Raw genomic sequence first — 18,550 nt, forward strand, 5'->3', positions numbered from 1 at the left:
ATTGCTTCTTACACTTTACAGTTGTTAAAAAACTCATATACCACTTAATTCACTAATATTTAAAAAATGCAACATTTCAGAAGACATTTGTCTAGGTCTATAAGGAAATTTAGGAAAAAAATTTTGTTATAAGTTTTTATAAAGAAATTTCTTTTCAGAATTTTTATTTCTTCAACCAGAAAAAAATAGTAAGGACATATTCAACCACAATTCTGGTTGATTTAACCAGACAGCTTTTTTAGTTTATTTAAATTTAAATAAAACTTAACTGTATCTTCATACTCACTCTTCTACTAATTTCCAAAAAAATTATAACTTAAATAAAAAATAAACTTTTAAATTCAAATTTGTGATTACTATTTTATACTAACAGCTTTGCTACATTTTGGGTATAATTTTGATTTCAAAAAGTCTTTAAAGTTTTCGAATTCCTTCAAGATCTTTTCCTCAATTAAAATTATTTTTCCATTCACTTATAAAGTAAAATTAGATTATTACCATTTTGGATTTTAAATGCACTATAATTTGGCGCGAACGAATATATAGCCACCTGTCGCGCCTCTACAAACATGTGGCGGAACCAATCGGTACATGTCGCGCCAAGGACCTAATATCTTTGCTATTAGTTAATTTCTTTTGAGTTGCGCGTGGCTAGACCGTGTATTTCTAGATCATAGTACATCGTGTATATATCCAATCCATGATCCAACAAACCATGGTCCCACCAATTCAATGCTCAAATACGTTCGACTTGGAGTGAACCGACGCCTCCCACCATACTCACTGCATTGGCGCGAATGGAAGGGGAAGCCAACTGACGCACCCGATCCAAGATGTCAGAAAGGTCGGGTGCCCAATGGTGACAAATCTGATTCGTTGACATTTTTTTACTTGCGCCTGGCAGGATCATGCTTTGTTGGATCATGTATCCAGTCAATAGGGTTATTTGTCGAAGCCGTCGATGATCCATGAGCAGTTTTAAATATTTTTTTCAGATATTTATACTTTTCATATAATGTGCCATCATCGTCTATTGCCTTGACCTTCTTTTTCAAAGGAAAATATTCCTGAAAATCGTCGGATTCCAGCAGCCAAGTAATTTCATAATTCTCCTATATTATTTAGTGTTATATTTATTATGACAATATCTTGTTTTTGCTCATTTTTCATTGTAGTATTCGAGGAAAATGCAACCAACCGTATTGCAAATGCATAATTTAGTTACGCCTTATAACCTATGGCGATGCATTTCTTCAAGCAATGTTTCATATAACATTTCAAGGGAAGGCAGATTTTTGAGGAAGATGATGAATGGTAATAAGAAAAAGTAAGTCTGCTGCTATTTATGCCAAATCAAAGATATTATAAACATAGATTCGGTACGGGGAATCAGAATGAGGGAAGTATATATATAGGACATCACATTTCTGCCCTATCGAGGTGCACTCAATTTTTTCAGATCTGAAGCTTGAGCCAGGTTCTCTGTACAGTCCTTTTAAAAAATTATTTTAAAAAAAGTTTTCGAAAAATCAAATTTTTAATTAAAAATAAAACTAGAAAGAAATTTCGAGATAAAAAAATGCTAAAAAAAATTTTATTTGATAAATATATATATTTTTTGTAATTGAAATAACCAAATATTTATACCAAAGAAACAACTTTTTAAGTGTTTAAAGTTTTTGGACATTATCGTTTAAATTTAAAATAACAATAATTAAAACAAAATATACACTGTAAAAAAATGCTGTTATTTTTCATCGTATTACGTTAGAAACTAATTGACCCATATAATACGTAGTGAATTTACAAGAATTCGCGTGAATCAACGAGACACTTGCGTAAAGAAACAAACGCGATTTAAAAAAACACATTGCGTGTAAATTCAGAGCCAAGTGCTTGAAAAAACGTAGGGCTTGTAAATTGACAATCAGTCGGTAAAGAAAGAAACTTGCTGAATATGATTACGACGAACGATACGTAATTTGGTAAAAATCATCCTTTGATAAACTTTTCATGGGTCCCAAAATGAAGGTTAAGTTTGTCAACCAGACATTTCCAACCAAAAGTAAGAATTTTAAAAATTTGAGAAATTGTTGTCAAAGTTCCTAATTTATGGGCAGAAGACTTGCAAATTATCCAAATGGAATTTTCAATTTCGATGAAAATTACAAAATTTATATACTTTTGAAAATTGTGAAAATTTCAAAAAATTGAAGAAAAAAAATGTTCGTATATATTCGGAAATTTATTTTAAGTTTTCACTAGGTATCAGATATACTTGAAAACTATTTTAGTTAAATTTTTATATTAGACCAACATTAAAAAAGTTATAGCTTTTTGAAAATTTGAAACCTAAAATACTTTTTCTGGATTAATTAAATAATTTTGATACATTTCTTCTAATTATTAACAAAACCCCATTTCTTTAAACAATTTTTATTTGCTGTAGCAGTTTTTTTCTCGATGACTTAAGGAAAAATAAAATAAAACACATGAAATTATTTTTCTGACTACAGTGTATAAAAAAATATATTAACTATTTATTAGTAACAAATATAATTTGTTTAAACAATTATTTTCCCCAAAAATATGTTTAAAATCGTATCAAGCATTTAAAGTTGGAAAATTATGTATTTATTCAAGAAAAAGTAGTTTAGCACAGCGTTTCCCAAACTTTTTTGCAGTTTTCAGGGCGGGACAGGGCCGCCAGCCTACAATTTTTTTCCCTCTACTTGAACCCAAGGAGGATACTTAACTGTCGGTCATGCTGGAGGTTGTATGCTTCACGCGAGAGAATTAGAACCGGTTGAGAAAAATTAAATTGTGTCATAATGTTAATAAATTAAATTTTAATTAGTTGAATCAAATTCCTAATCTAATTTTAAGCAAATTAAAAGAAAGTTGATGAAAATCGGTTAATATCTTCAAGGCCAGTTGACAGTTCTTGTAATTTTGCATGCACTTAAAGATATGCTTAATTACTCGAAATGTTAACGGATTTTCATCAAGGTTTTTTTCATTTTCTTAAAATTACATCAGGAAAATGATTCAGATAATTAGAATTGAATTGAGCCATGTCTTTAGGATTTTAGTTATTGAAACAGCTTTAAATCTCATGACAATGAAAGGGTCCTCATAACGGGGGGGGGGGGGGCTGCCCCTTCGGAAGCTGCCTAGCCCGGGATTGCTTTCCCCGACTGCGGTCGGGCCGGTGACCGTCGGCAGTAGTTTGGGAATCGCTGATTGAGGAAACCAATTTGAGAAAAAATTGGAAAGCTCTGACTCCATTTTTAGAAATTTTGTAAATAAAAAAATTAATTGTTTAAATAATTATACAATGTTTTTAACAAAACGTAATACTCCAAGATATTGCAAACTATTACATTTCAATCAGAAAATACGATCATATTTGATATATTTTGGGAATAAATAATTGTTTAAATAATTTAAATTTATTTCAACAATTAAACATTGTTGAAAAGGCCATGGGAAATATTACAATTGTCCATTAGTAATTATTTGTAAAAAACGACGACAGAAATTGCTAAAAATCAACAATAACACATATCATATTTGGGCGTTGCAGGAGGGGGGAGGGGGGTTGCGTTAAAAATAACAGTTATTAGTATGGATTACTTTTGTATACACTCCTCTTCTATCATTCCAAAACTTGGCACATTTCGATGAAACCCTAAAGCATGTGTTCCATTTTTAGAAAATACAAATTTTCCCCATGTTAATAAAATGGGATCTGGAGGTGGCACGTAGATATTTGAATTTCGAAAAAAAATTACGGATTTTCTCTGGAAATGAAAACCACCCTCACATTCATACATATACATAAATGCACAGATGCGCCACTTTTAAGCCAGAAAAAATACACTTGAAGATACAGGCGAGTTCCCCGCTTTCCGCTCCTGCCCCTCGCCCTCACTAAACTGCCGTGTTCCTGTATAGATAGTGCGACTTTCAAGCGGGAAAATATACTCCATTTTCATTTGCAAAAAAACAACAAAAAGGACATTTTCGGGAAAAAGCGAGCTGAACCGAGCGGTATAATTGCCTTTAGATTATGTGCTTAAAATATGGCGTTCAACAATTCAACTGTTTTGATTTAGTTAGCCCCTAGCGAATTTGACAGCCGTTTGAAGCGCTTTAAGATATATCAATCCAAATTATCCAATTTATGACTGTAATTCCTCAGAAGTTTAAATCACAGTTTTCGATTTAAGTAACAATAATTATAATATTTGGAAAAATGTAATTGAAGTGTACGCATGAAGCGTACGAAAACGTACGCGCGCCAGGCGCGCCCAAACTTGGCGCGAAGTACTGCGCAGAATGAGAATATGCCCGCGCAGCATGCATTTTTTCATTATAAGATATGCAAAAATTGAAAATAAAATAATAATTACGATGATAAAAACAAATTATTTGGAGATAAAGGCAACATCGAAGTTTATAAAAACTTACGTAAAATTTGTTTTAAATTTGCAAATTCTAATCAAAGATTCAACAGTGCGAGTTGAATTATCTTTTACGAAAACATCTTCCATGGAGAGAATTAAAAGAATACTTTTTGTATTTGTGAATTAATTACGAGTAAAAAAATAAAAACAATCGTATAAAAGGATAAAGGCCAAGGTGTGTATTATGATAAAACTTTATTTTAGTTCATCTTGTGGCTCTTTCACAATTTTCATATTATCCAGGGTATTTATCAAACCGAAAACTCTCTTTTGAACGTCCCGGATTGACAGCCTTATTTCCGAAGTCGGGATGAATGTTCATGAAATATCTGCACGAAGTTCAAAGTTACAGAATTCACCTTCGAAAAGGGTTCGTTAAAAATAAAGGATACAAAGAGACATTCGAAAGCTTTCATGAACGTAAGGCCAGGAAAAGGCAGTTATCCACCCAAGAAGAAGTTGTATGGTTCTTGATTGTCTGCAATAGGATATTTTTACTTTATAGAGCTTGCAACAGTAGACTGTAAATATCAGTAAATAAATTTTTAAGTGAAATCAACGACTTTTTGTATAATTAAATATTTTATCGTACTCCTTATAGGAATACGATTATGAAGAACTTAATTTTTTAAAGCAAAAAGAACAATTATAATAGCTTATTTATGGAAACAACCTAGACGAAGGTAGCAGCCGGTGCTTGTAATTAGTTATAATTATTTATTTTCGTATTCAAGCGAATATAATGAGGAATATCTTTAAAACTTAAAGCGCCATTCTATCTAATAATTTCACAAAGCGCCATGTGGGGCCGTGGGTAACCCCAGTCGGAAATTTTCATCCTGCGAAGACAGTATCCGTTATATCAATTCAACAAAATTACTGGATACTCTCCAATTATCCTTTCATTGGTGAAAAAAATTTTGGTGCGCGTCAGAAAAAAGAAATACTTACAAAAACGTGAAAAATGACTTTTTTCACACAAAAAATCATAAATCAGTCAATTTTCAATATTTTCACCTGAAAATTCAACCTGTAACTATCAAAATGTAGCTCTTCAACTACAAAAAAAACGACAATAGTGCAGCTCCGAAAAAAGGTATTTATTTGGGAATCTGAAGTGGGCCATTTCATGAAAAGTGAAAGGAACGGTTTTTAATGATTTTTTCATTATTTTCTCATGTAATTTCTTTATTTTTGAAGATTAATCGTTACAAAATGATCACAAATGAGAAAATAATGAATAATGAAAGCGCTATTATCTACGGACACAATTTCCTCACATGAATACCCGATGCTTTGGACACACCGGTTGGTTGCACGAATAACAAACCTCTTGGGCCTTGTTATCTTCTTTTTTACTGCACATTTATTAACTCTTTCTTTTCTCGAGATATATTAGGAACGAGCACTTGCAAAAAAATCTAGACACTTTTTTGCAGTACTCACACTCCTTTTCACTAGGACACTCAATATTTTTCTAAAATAAAAATGAAAAATTTGTTCTGAAAAAATCACCAAGCGGCATGCATGTGGGCTCGTGGACGACCCCCAGCCAGACGGCGACTGCTTCCAACTATTGCTGCAGATCAAATAATCTACACAGCCACTTGCCAGTGGTATAGATCGAGAGAAGAAATGTTTAACTAACACTGGAGGACTCCACAGAATTCAAATTCCCAAAGGGGGCTTCTGTATAATTGCGCTAAAAAAATTGGGGTCGCCCACGACTCCTAGGGCGCTTTAAGGGTTAAAGAGATTGAGGTAGAATCATAGAACACTATAAGAAATACAATTTCACACTCAAACCACCATGGAAAAAGTCGTTGGTTTACCGGCCTGAAGGCTTGTCGGTCTGCTTTCTGTTATTTGCACGACTGCTCAGAACTTCGGATTTTGCTGTGATTTGTTGATCAGGTCCGAAACGCGTCTCCATCAGTGGCAATAACATACTGCATGTAATTTCGCTCTCTATGAAGCACTTCTACATTCTGTCAATTTAAATGACGCATAAAAATTGTGAATACGCTTTTATTTGTAAATTCACAGTCTTATGTAAGTGCAATGCTCTTTGTATCTAGGTCAATTATTTTCAATATAACACTACAATTTTATACGTCCACTTTCAAAGTACCAAGGTCACGGTTTTATCACAATGTTCATTTCAATTGAATTAGAGCACACTGTTAATCAGTAATAACGTCTCGTTAACTTACTATTTTATTCACAATCAGGTTCTGAAACTCAGATAAGTTAAATTACGGTCGAATGTGATTTTCAACATAACTTTTTTTACAGTGTATTTATTTATTTGGGTTGAAAATGTAAATATTATTTTCTTAAATTACACAAATTCGAAGGAAATTTTAGGGAGAAATTTGTTTTTCTATTTGAGGCACACAAGTATTTTTACATTAATTTGTCTATACAATTTTTGTATAATTATTTTAGTTTTAAATTTAAACAATAATTTTCTAACACTAAATATTAAACAAAAATGTATTTCATAAACAATTTTATTATCGTATTTTTAATAAATAAATAATATTGATTAAGAAACAATTTGAATTCGGGAATTTTCAAATTCGGTAATATTATAAACTTTTCGGGAATTTTATTGGCTTTGGAGTTTTATTATTCGGGACAGAAAGAGAGTTTTACCGAGTCACTGCTACAACGCGAAAAAGTTGAAATTCAGTCTCCATAACAGCAATTTCAAAAATATGTAAAGCCTTAATAGTTGAGACGTTTTAAATTTGTAGTCTTCAGTATATTGAATAATTGGAAGTTTAAAGCTATTTAAATATGTAAGACATTTAATAATAAATTTCAAATTATTTAGTGACAAATTAAAATCGTATAAGGTTGTATAATTAGAAATGAACGTCTTTTAATCCTTGAATAATTATTGTAAAACGATTAGAACTGTATAAATTCAGATCAATTTGAAAGTAGGACTATTAAAAATTAGGAGTGCTCGAAAGAACTAAACAAATGTTTATTTTAAAAAGCTTTTTAAGAGGGTGCCATTTTAAGTTAGATTTATTTTTTGATCATTTGGCACCCATGCAAATTATTTTTTTTTTTTGTAAGAAAATAATGCCTGATTTTTGTCCAAATTAAAAAATATATGCTTAACTTTCGCTCAAGGTAATTTTTGTTCAAAGTGCTTGTTTCTGAATAAATTGACTCTTATTGTTTCCGATTTCGTTATGTCACTCATGGATTGTGTTTTTCATAGAAAATATTGAAATCTGTTGTTTTTTTTATAAAATTATAATTAAAGGTCACGTAGGGTAATTTTCTATGCAATATATTGATTTTTAAAGAATATTTGTCAAACAATAGAACAGATTTCTTCGCCCAAAGATACAAACCTAAATTGTATTATAGTAAAACAAACTGGAAAAAATTAGACGTAAGCCAAATTTTGTATAGAAAACAAACCTTGGTTGACCTATAAATGTTCATTTTATTCCCCGAAAGATTTAAAAAAATCTCTTCGAAACACCTACTGCAAGAATTTTATTGAATTAAAATATTGTTTATAAAAATAAACATAGTATAATTTTAACATACGATTCTTAAAATAAAAAAATTATCAACGAGATTTGTAGAAAATCTTTCAAGGAATTAAATTATTGTCCCGTAAGTGTAAAATCAAAAAATTAATATTTCAAAAAAATGAAAGTTGTTGTAAATATTGAGCTAGACTCGCGGCCGGGAAAAAATCGGGAAATGAAAGTAAATTTAAAAATTGAACTGTAGTTCGAGTATTAAAAATTGAACAGGGATTAATTTTACAAGACGATTCTTGATCTGTTGAAAATGAAATAATTGACATATTTTAACGTTAAAATTTGAACTAATTTAATTCGGAAGCCTTAGTAGGGACACAAAAATCTACTTCAAATTAATAGATTCCTAAATGAACGCCTTTGTTCAATTTCGAAATCTTATTGAAGCATTATTTCAGTATAAACTATTCGATTTTTAACCTATTCAATTTAGAAAAAAAACAACAACAATCTTCAGTAGTAAACAATTCGAAAATAAATTGTCATAATTTCAGAGTGATAAATTTAATATTTGAATGTTACAATCAAATTCAGTAATGTCTTATTGTCGGGAATTTTATTTTTCGTGAATTTTTCAATTCGAGAGTTTTATATTTCGGCACTTTTATAATTTCGGGAATTTGATTATTTGGTTATTTTGCAGTTCACGAATTTCAAAATGTAGGGAATTTTATTTTTCTTCATTTTTCAGTCGCTTTTTCCGAAAAATAAAATTCCCGACACTGTACAAATTCCCGAAATTATAAAATTGTCGACATAGAAAAGTCCTGAATTGAAAAATTCTTAACAATTTATAATATTACTGAATTTGAGTATTCCAGACAGAGAATTTCCGAATTATGAAATATTCGGGCTAGACAACTCTCTAATTTAAACAATTAAAAAAAATAGTTTGTTAAAAAATATTTTTTCAAATAGAATAATAAAATATTTATATAAAAAAAAACTTTTTTAATGTTTAAAATTAAAAAAAAAGATTCTTTGAATTTAAAATAACAATAATTGAACAAATGTATTTTTGGATAAAAAATCTTATTTAAAGATGTGCATTGTATTTTTGTAAATTACAAAAAACGTTAGAAAAAATAAAATGATTATCAAAAAATAAATAAATAAAAATTTGCACAAAATCAGTCTGAATTGAATGCTGGAAAGTTTGTTTCCTTCGAAGCTTACGTGTTTTTAAATTTATTTTTGTATAATATTTGTATACAATTATTTTAATTTTAAATTAAAACAATAATATAAAAAATTAAACATTCAAAAAAGGGCCAATAATAAAAATATTTGATTCTTGTATTTCTAATAAATAATATTGATTACAAAACTATTTTCTGAATTTCTGCAATTCAGAATTTTTCCAGTTTGTATATTTTATAATTGGACAGCATTTGGCCTGGAATTTTATTATTCGAAAATTTTCAAATTCGATAATATTGTAAACTATCCAGAATTTCATTATTCTGGAATTTTTAAATTCGGGATTCTCAGATTTCGGCATTTTATAATTTCGAGAAGTTTACAGTGTAGGGAATTTTATTATTCGGGAATTATCAGTCATCCTAAAAATATTTCAAAATATTTTAAAGAATATATAAAATTGAAAAAAATTCTAGAAGAAGATATATAAGAGATATTAGATTTTGATTCCTTTAGAATCACACCGAAGGGCCCATGACAAAGCCACCGAACGCGTCCTCGGGTTGCGGATAGAGGGTCCCTGTGCCAAGGGTTTCTGTTGAATATGGTTACAAAAATGAATAGGCAGTCGCGGACAATTGTCCAGGGGTGGTCCCGAAGTAATTAACCCACAAACTGAGGTGTGAAAACCGTGTCAAAAGCTGAATGGCACCTGGGTGAGGTATCTGGAACGGTGACTGGGATATTGGGTGACCTCTCAGAGTAGGCAGCCCTATCCTTGCATGCGGAGCTCTGCAAGGATGGACGTATCCCTTTCCCTAGGACCTTTAAGTGGACGGAGCAACTAAATAGCGACTCGTTAGAGTGCTACGATGCAAGTGTGGCCCCTGAAGGAGGTTACATGGCACGACTGCATGCTCTGTGGTGCGAGAAACACCCGGAGCTATCGCGCTTTTCGCATCAACGTCTGCGAAATCATGCCGAAGTGGTCGAAAAAAGGGGCTATGTAAGCAGAACGCCTACTCTACCACAGCCAGAACAAGCCGGCAACAGAGAAAAAGAGGCGACACTAAGACCAACAGCGGGAAGGCAACCGATAGAGGAAGAGCGATGTTTTGTGAACCGGAGAAACATCAACGCCCAGGTTTCTCTCAAGCCTAAAGATCTGGCTGAAATGGATGACGAGCTTCGTGGACATTTTTCCGACGAATCCGACCTCTGGACTATCAATTGTTGTGTGTATAATGCAGCGAGAGCTTTAGCCGATGCGAACCGTAAAACGAAACCATCGGTTGATTATAAGACACTACGGCAAGGCAGAACGTGTCCCGCATTCGGTGCGTGATTGACTACATCACATCTGGCAGGGATTTTATCGCCAAGGTTCAAAAGTTCGCGCGCGAACTCCGCACCCGTTATCACACACTTAACAAGTCAAAACTGCTGACCATCAGGCAGCATATTGTTGAGAGAATACGGTTACTATCTGACGCTAAGAGAAGTCTAGAGCGGAGATAGAGGTGAGTCAGAGAAAATCAATAGTTTCTCTGTGACCCATCTTGACTCTTTGACGTGTAGTGCTGTGTAGAAGCTGTGTAGTGCCCTCATAACACCTGATGAAGAATGCCCACCCATCACTACCGAGGAGGTGAAAAAAGTATTAAGAGGGATGAATTCCGGCATCATGAAGCACGGCATCTTCCACAGAAATGTGGAGGATCAGTCAAGGTCGTGTGAGCTAACTTTTGCTTTCCTTAAATCACCCGGATTTAAGTCTGGCACGGAGGGTGTCATTTTGGTATGTCAGGACAGTGTCATTTGTACCTTACCATACCGTCGCCACATTTTGAGCCAAGACATTCCCGATGATAGCTGCAGGGCATGCTATGCACAACCCGAGCATTTGGTACACATATTATCTAGTTGTCCAACTCATGCGGCAACAACCTACATCCAGAGACACAATGCGGCATTAGGAGTGCTTTATTACCATCTCTGTCACTCTTACGGCATCAACCTTAATATCGCTCCTCTAAATGCTCCTAGGGAAATCGAGTAAATTGTCGAGAATGAGAAGTGCCGCATATACTGAAAATTTATATTCTCGACAATTGTTTCTATTGCATACTCGAGGCCTGGCATGGTTCTTCTTGACTTCGAGAAGCGAACCATGTTCGTTATCAAATTTTCGGCGCCAGCTAACAAAAACATCATAGCCAAGGAGAATGAAAGGAAAGAGAGGTATCCAGACCTTATAAGGGAGTTGCAACGATTGTACCCGGAATATTCTGTTAAACTGATCGTCTTTATCATCGGCGCTCTTGGAGGTGCCAAGCTTTCACTGGTTAGTAGCCTGAAAAGCATCCCTGCGAGTGAACAATATGCTAAAACACTTGCGGGAAAAATTCAGAAGGCGGTCGTCCTTGGGTCGCTCCGTGTCCTCAGGGTGCACCAGACTTTTGCCGGATCGTCGTAGTGATTCCGTTACAGACTATAACCACCTATCTCACGGTCGTGAGACGTGGTTGTGGCTGAAATTTTACCGCGATTTCACTGGGATCGGGTGCATTTTTTCAGATTTACACCCGCTCCCGGTGAAATCCTTCGGTTGTCCTCATGACAAACTTTTAATTCTATATATTAATTGCATTTAAAATTTTATATCATATAACGTACGTAAATATTTCGTTTAATTTTGTTTGCCAATTCGAAACGTAAACTGGCTTAGAACTGCCGTCTTAACATCTAAAACCAAAAAGAACAATTTTCCTATCACTTGAAAGTATAATTATATTTTTATGAAAATTTTAGAATATATAATAATTAAGAAATTGGAAAATACATACGAGAACTTGATTAGACGAATTCTATCATAAAAAAGAGGTTGCGATATAATCTCGAAGTCTAAAGCCACATTATGTCTTCACCTATTGGTTAGATTTAAACGCGCCGCATATTATTTAGAATCGAGTTTAGAATCGAGATCAAGGGAATCTTTTATGAAGGCAGCGCATGTGCACCGAAATGAGATCTAGAATCATTTTTAGGTTAAGAACAACGCTGCGTATTAGGGTGCTTCCATGCCTCTGCAAGCAGGCAGCCTGCATGAAGAAAACCCATAAGAGTGAAAGAGATGGATCATTCTCTATCTCACTCTTATGGGGTTTCTGCATTCAGACTGCCTGCTTGCAGAGGCATGAAAGCACCCTTATGAAGTCAAGACATTTCCACCGAAGTGCGCTTCCCGAATGATTCGTTTGGCAGCGGTAAACGCTAGAGATACATGTCAAGTCTGGAGTTTGAATTGTACAATTTTGACTTGCATTTTATTTAAAGCTAGCTCTAAGGCGTCAAGGCATGTTCGAGGGATCTGTTTACATTATGGATGTAAACATTCCTAGCAATCGTACCGAATTCAAGTGGAGCTCACATTTGTTTTTTAAAACATTTATTTAATATCCAAACATTGTAATTATTAAACAATTTTCATAAATGGCTATTTTTTAAGAATACGTTTAATTTATTATGTTGCTTTGTAAATTGACAAGAAATATTAATTATTTAAACAATTTTAATTTAAAAATTAAGACTAAGAATATCTATCCAATGACTCTTTCCTATGTTGTTTTGTAAATCTACAAAAACTAATAATTATTGAAACAATTTTTATTAGAAAATTAAGAGTTTGTCCTTTTTTCTACAAGTACGTTTGTTAACGAAGTTAACTAAGAATGTTTACCCGGTGACTTTTTTCTATTTTGCTATGCAAATTAATATAAACTGTTAATTATTTAAACAATTTTAATTAAAAAGCTAAAATTGACCTTTTTTCTAAGAGCCAGTTCGTTTGCGGAGGCCAACTAAGAGTGTTAATCCGATGACTTTTCTATATTGCTTCGTAAATTTACAAGAACTGTTATTTATTTAACCAATTTTAATTAAAAAATTAGGAGTTTGCCCTTTTTTCTACAAGTCAATTTTTGTACGGATTCAAGTAAGAATGTCTATACGATAAATCTTTTGTATGCTGCTTCGCAATTTTACAAGATTTATTAATTGTTTAAACAATTTTAATTGAAAAATTAATAGTGCCCTTTTCTTAAGAGTCAATGTATTTGCGATGACTGCTTTCTATCTTGCTTTGCAAATTTATAAGAACTATTAATTATATACAGAATTTCAATTTAAAAACTAAGAGTTTAACCGTTTTTATACGAGTCAATCTTTTGACGGCGTTGACTAAGAATGTCTATACAATTACTCTTTTTATGCTGCTTTTCAAATTTACAAGAACTATTAATTATTTAAACAATTTTAATTAACAAATTAAAAGTTTGGGCTTTATCCTACGAGTAAATTTGTTTTCGAAGTCAACTAAGAATGTCTGTACGATGACTCATTTCTATATTGCTTTGCAAAAAATTTTTTTCTAAGAGTCAGTGTGTTTGTTGAGTCAACTAAAAATGTCTATCCGGTGACCCTTTTTTTATATTGCTTTGCAAACTTACAAGAACTATTAATTATTTTAACAATTTTACTTAAAAAATTAAAAGTTTGTCCTTTATCCTAAGAGACACTTTTTTATGGAGCCAACTAAGAATGTCTATCGGATAACTCTTTTCTATGTTACTTTGTAAATTTACCAGAACTATTATTTATTTAAAGAATTTCAATTTAAAAATAAGAGTTTAACCTTTTTTCTACGAATCAGTTTGTTTTTCGTAATCAACTTAAAATGTTCATCCGATGACTCTTTTCTATGTTACTTTGTAAATTTACAAGAAATATTATTTATTTAAAGAATTTCAATTTAAAAATAAGAGTTTGACCTTTTTTCTACGAGTTAATTTTTTTACGAAGTCAAGAATGTCTATCGGATGACTATTTTCTATGTTGCTTTGCAAATTTACAAGATGTATTAATTATTTAAACAATTTTAATTAAAAAATTGAAAGTGCCCTTTTTTTAAGAGTCAATGTGTTTGCGGACTCAACTAAGAATGTCTATCTAATAATTTCTTTCTATGTTGCTTTGCAAATTTACAACAACTATTAATTATTTAAAGAATTTCAATTGCAAAATTAAGAGTTTAACCTTTTTTCTATGGGTGAATTTGTTTACGGAGTGAACTAAAAATGTCTCTCGAATGACTCTTTTCTATGTTGCTTTTCAAATTTACAAGAACTGTTAATTATTTAAACAATTTTAATTAAAAAATTAAGAGTGGCCTTTATCCTACGAGTAAATTTGTTTTCGAAATCAACTAGGAAGGTCCATTCGATGAATCCTTTCAATGTTGCTTTGTAAATTTACAAGAACTATTAATTATTGAAACAATTTAAATTAAAAAATTAAGAGTTTTTTTAACATGGTTTAACATTTAAACATTTTTTTTAACATGGTTAACTGAGAATATCTAAGCCCGCACCGCATCTACGTTTATAATATCTTTCACCAGATATGTAGAACGTACCCTTCTCTCCACTATTTGCGAAAAGTTTAACATGAACTAAACGTAATTCATAAGAGCTTTTGTAGCAGTTTTTTAATGTTGTGATGGAATATGTTTTCGTTTGGACAACAAAGTTCATTTCCGAAAATGATAATGTCACAACCACCCCAAAATATTCTGACTCACTGTGCAAAAAACTACTACGACGGTCGATCGTAGCAGAGTCCGCAAGCCAGGATTTGAGTAGTGGGGAAGCGTCTACAAAAAACACCGCCTCCACTTACCACGACACCCGTAGTTGCTCTATCCATGAGCTCTGCTCGCATCGGTCCGCTTCGGCTATACCCAGTAGTGGTGAGTCCCTAGCGGACTGCGTGAATGGAAAGGATACTCTACAGAGTATCCTCATAGTATCCATATTGTATCCCTTCCGTATCATGCAACAAAAACTCAAAAAAACAGCACGATCGACTTTTAAATTGGCGAATTTTAGATTCTACGTTAAAATTTCCATTAGAAGGTCACGGAGTAATCGCAATAGTTTTTTTTCAACGGTAAAAAGTTTAAAAAAATATAAGACCTATAACGCCTGTTGACTGCTACTTACAGATGATGCTTTTGAAGTGTAGCCTTTAACAGGCGTTATAAGCCTTATATATATTTTTAACATTTTAACGTTATACAGAAAACTATTGCGATTACTTTGTAACCTTCTAATGAGAATTAACGTAGAATCCGAATTTCAACCATTTGAAAGTTCCACTCAATCACCAGATGTTTGAGTTCTACCACCAGTCTCTCTACTCAGATTCGGTGGTGGTCGGTTTCTGAAATGGAAGGGAGGTCTCCAGTGCTGTAGATACATAGTATCTCGGAAGGTGTCTTAAGGCGACTAAGCATAAAATAAATTGAAGTAATTTGGAATTTAATTCATTAATATATTAGCAGTAAAAGAATGCATAAGTCTTACAAATAGGGGAAGTACATTAATTCCCCTATAATTAGAAATAAAATAGAAAATTACATTCTTTACACTATGTTATTGTATTGAAATAAAGTCACATTTAATGTATAAACTTTTATAAATATTGAAGGGCAATGATTTCAACATTTTTTAAACATTAGCTCACACTTTACAAAGAAATTCTCAAAATTACTTGAAATCAGGATCTTGCAACATACCTATTGAAAGGTATGGCGCTTATACATTTTCTTTATTTATTATTGTAAAGTAAAATGTAATAATATGTTAACTATTCATATTTTGAAATTGTTGCAATAGTGATAAAATCATATTCCTGTCGAAAAAAGATATAATTTTTCAAGCTTACGATATCAGTAAACATTTCTCTTTCGTTCGAGTTGCATCTTACATGTACAGCATTAAAATAACAATATTGCATTTCAAATTAGTCGCCCTAAAGCACCTACTTCAAAACTTACCTGTGGTACTGAATTCTACAATGTGCGTCACGTGGCACGCGCCACGAACAACCACGAAGCCGGTCCGGCAGCAAGTGGGGGTTGGTGTGTGAGTTTAAGGTCCCAAATCGCTTTTCGTGTAGTTATGACGATTCTCATGGCTAAATCATGTGGTGTTTGAGTCGAACTCCCCTCTCTGGACAGGCCTGCTGTACAGTATCCTTTTCGTTCACTCGTTTCGCTATGGGTGGTGGGATTGGTTTTCGCAGGCCTCTCGTTTCGTCTCCGCGTACGCTTATTATGTCTATGTTTGTGCTTAATAACAATAATAGTAATGAACTTTAAAATATTCTGATTATTTGAAATGAAAGAGTAGCTTGGAAACTATCGATTGGTCACATGTATATGTTTTAAGGTGGCCCAAAAATCACATTTGAGAACTTTTAACGGAATTGTTGGCGAAATCGTTCTCGTAGGCAAATAAATGTATGCCTATTTATTATTTTCAAAACAAAATATTTTTATAACTCGCTCTGAGGCTTCAAAGCTTCCTGATTTGAAGTAAAGAAGTCCTTACACCAGCTACAGGTTCAACCTAGAGAGCAGCTATTGATTTATTAACTTATTATTACTCTGCCATTAAACTCATTGTCATGTACCACAGCTTTGGATTGCAGCCCTTTATCAGAATGGCAATCGCGTCCGAATGTTGAGGCCGCACGGTTGAATATTTTTGTGTAATTTTTTTCACACCTCATCTAAATAACCATATATCAAATCAAGCAGAGCTGGTTTTTCGATAAAATGTTTATATTTTGTTTAATAATCAAAATAGAGAACAATAGCAGTGACACGCAATGAGAGCTGTACATGCATATCCGTAGCGAGCCTGCTCACCCTCGTCAAACTCAAGTCAGCAGACTCTCCGCAGGGTGATGAATGATTTAGAACAAATTAATGCCAGGCATTGTTACGAGATTTCGGCCAGTTAGAAAAACTGACATCATGAAATCATTGATTAATTCAATTTTAATTAACAGAATTAATTTATTTTAATAGTTACAATAAATTGAAAAAAGATTTATGAAAATATATATTTTTTTTCGAAAATAAAAAAATAGGCATAAATTTATTTGCTTACGAGAACGATTTGGCCAACAAGCCCGTTAAAATTTCTCAAATGTGACTTTTTGGGCCACCCTAATATGTATATGTATAAATTTAAAAACAAAGGTTCACCAAATACTGCATGCTCCCACGGGGAGCAATCGTCATCTAAAAATGACACCAGCCCCTAGCAGAACTGCGGTAAATCACATCCATGGCCACGTCTCACGAATGTGAGATGGGTGGTCACAGGGCACGATGATCCAAGGATGATAGCTATCTGCAGCCATTTCGCAAGTGCCTTGGCATACTTTTGGCACGCGGGTATGACTTTAAGGTTCCGAATCAGTTATAGTTTTGCACCTCCGAGAGCACCAATCACAATGACAATTACTTCAACCGAATATTTTGGGTACAGCCTTTGCAGCTACCTTTTAAGGTCTTGATACCAATTCCTTCTCCTGGGTAATGATGTTGTAGTCGCACGGAGCCGAGAATTCGATCACGAATATAGTTTGCTTCTCAAAAACTTGAAGAACGATGTCAGGACTCGAGTTTGCAATGGAAACGGCTGTCCAAACATTGATACTCCGGATTCTGTAACCCCGCATAAAATTTGCCTAGCCACTCGAGTTGGCGCCTGATGACTGGAAAATCAATTTTTAAAAATTCAACTTGTTACCATATCGCACTGTAGGAAATTTTATGGCGCATCTTTTCTCTTGGCAAAAAGTTGTATCTTCTACTGATTAATTTTCTACCAATAGCTTTTTTTCCTTAAAAGATCCTTTACAACTTCATTTTTCTGGTTTTTATTACAACTAAACTTGTTAGTAATTATACCACTAATTAGTTACAAATGGTTAGCAGAATTTTGTAAAAATAAAATTTTTTCTTCTCCACCTGCGTCCGCCATGAAGGAATACATGCAGGACGTAAATTTCCCGTCGTCGACCGTCAAATTACATGCGAATCGTATTTCAACACGCACAATATTTTGAGGTTAGGTCTCCCTAAACTTTTCCATTTTACTCAAACATCCTTTATACTTATTGAAAATTGTAGCATTTATTATAGTTGTATCGTAGTATATTATATCTTAAGTTAATCAGATTATATATTGTAACTTCTGAAGTGAAAATAAAACGAAAAGCTTAGACCAACTATTTTTAAGTAAATATTACCGCCTTAAACTACCCTTTCTTTAGTAAATTTATATTTCTTTTTTAAATTTGTTAGACTTAGCAATGTGGCTACCTTTTTTCTCTCATAAATCAAGTTAATATATATATATATTTAAAAATTTGTCATAAGGACAACCGCAGGATTTCGCCGGGAGCGGGTGCTAATCTGAATAATTGCACCCGCTTCCAGCGAAATCGCGG

General features: G+C 33.0%; 1 protein-coding gene across 3 annotated transcripts in view; it reads left to right on the forward strand.

Moving 5' to 3' along the window:
• The first annotated feature begins 839 nt into the window (after positions 1–839).
• Positions 840–18,550, forward strand: part of LOC117171624 — a 32,453-nt gene continuing 14,742 nt past the window's right edge. For 2 of the 3 annotated variants that reach the window (XR_004466906.1, XM_033359104.1), the window contains exons 1-2: positions 840–1,095; positions 1,176–1,327. Coding sequence is in view for 2 of the 3 variants with exons in the window: in XM_033359104.1 (XP_033214995.1) it covers positions 1,188–1,327 (140 nt within the window). In the remaining variant the exon portion in view is untranslated. Of the gene's footprint in view, positions 1,096–1,175; positions 1,332–18,550 lie in introns of all 3 variants that reach the window. The other variant, XM_033359106.1, reaches the window with a different exon arrangement.

This window comes from Belonocnema kinseyi, chromosome 4 (genome assembly GCF_010883055.1).
Source record: "Belonocnema kinseyi isolate 2016_QV_RU_SX_M_011 chromosome 4, B_treatae_v1, whole genome shotgun sequence".
In the NCBI taxonomy this organism is placed as follows: Eukaryota; Metazoa; Arthropoda; class Insecta; order Hymenoptera; family Cynipidae; genus Belonocnema; species Belonocnema kinseyi.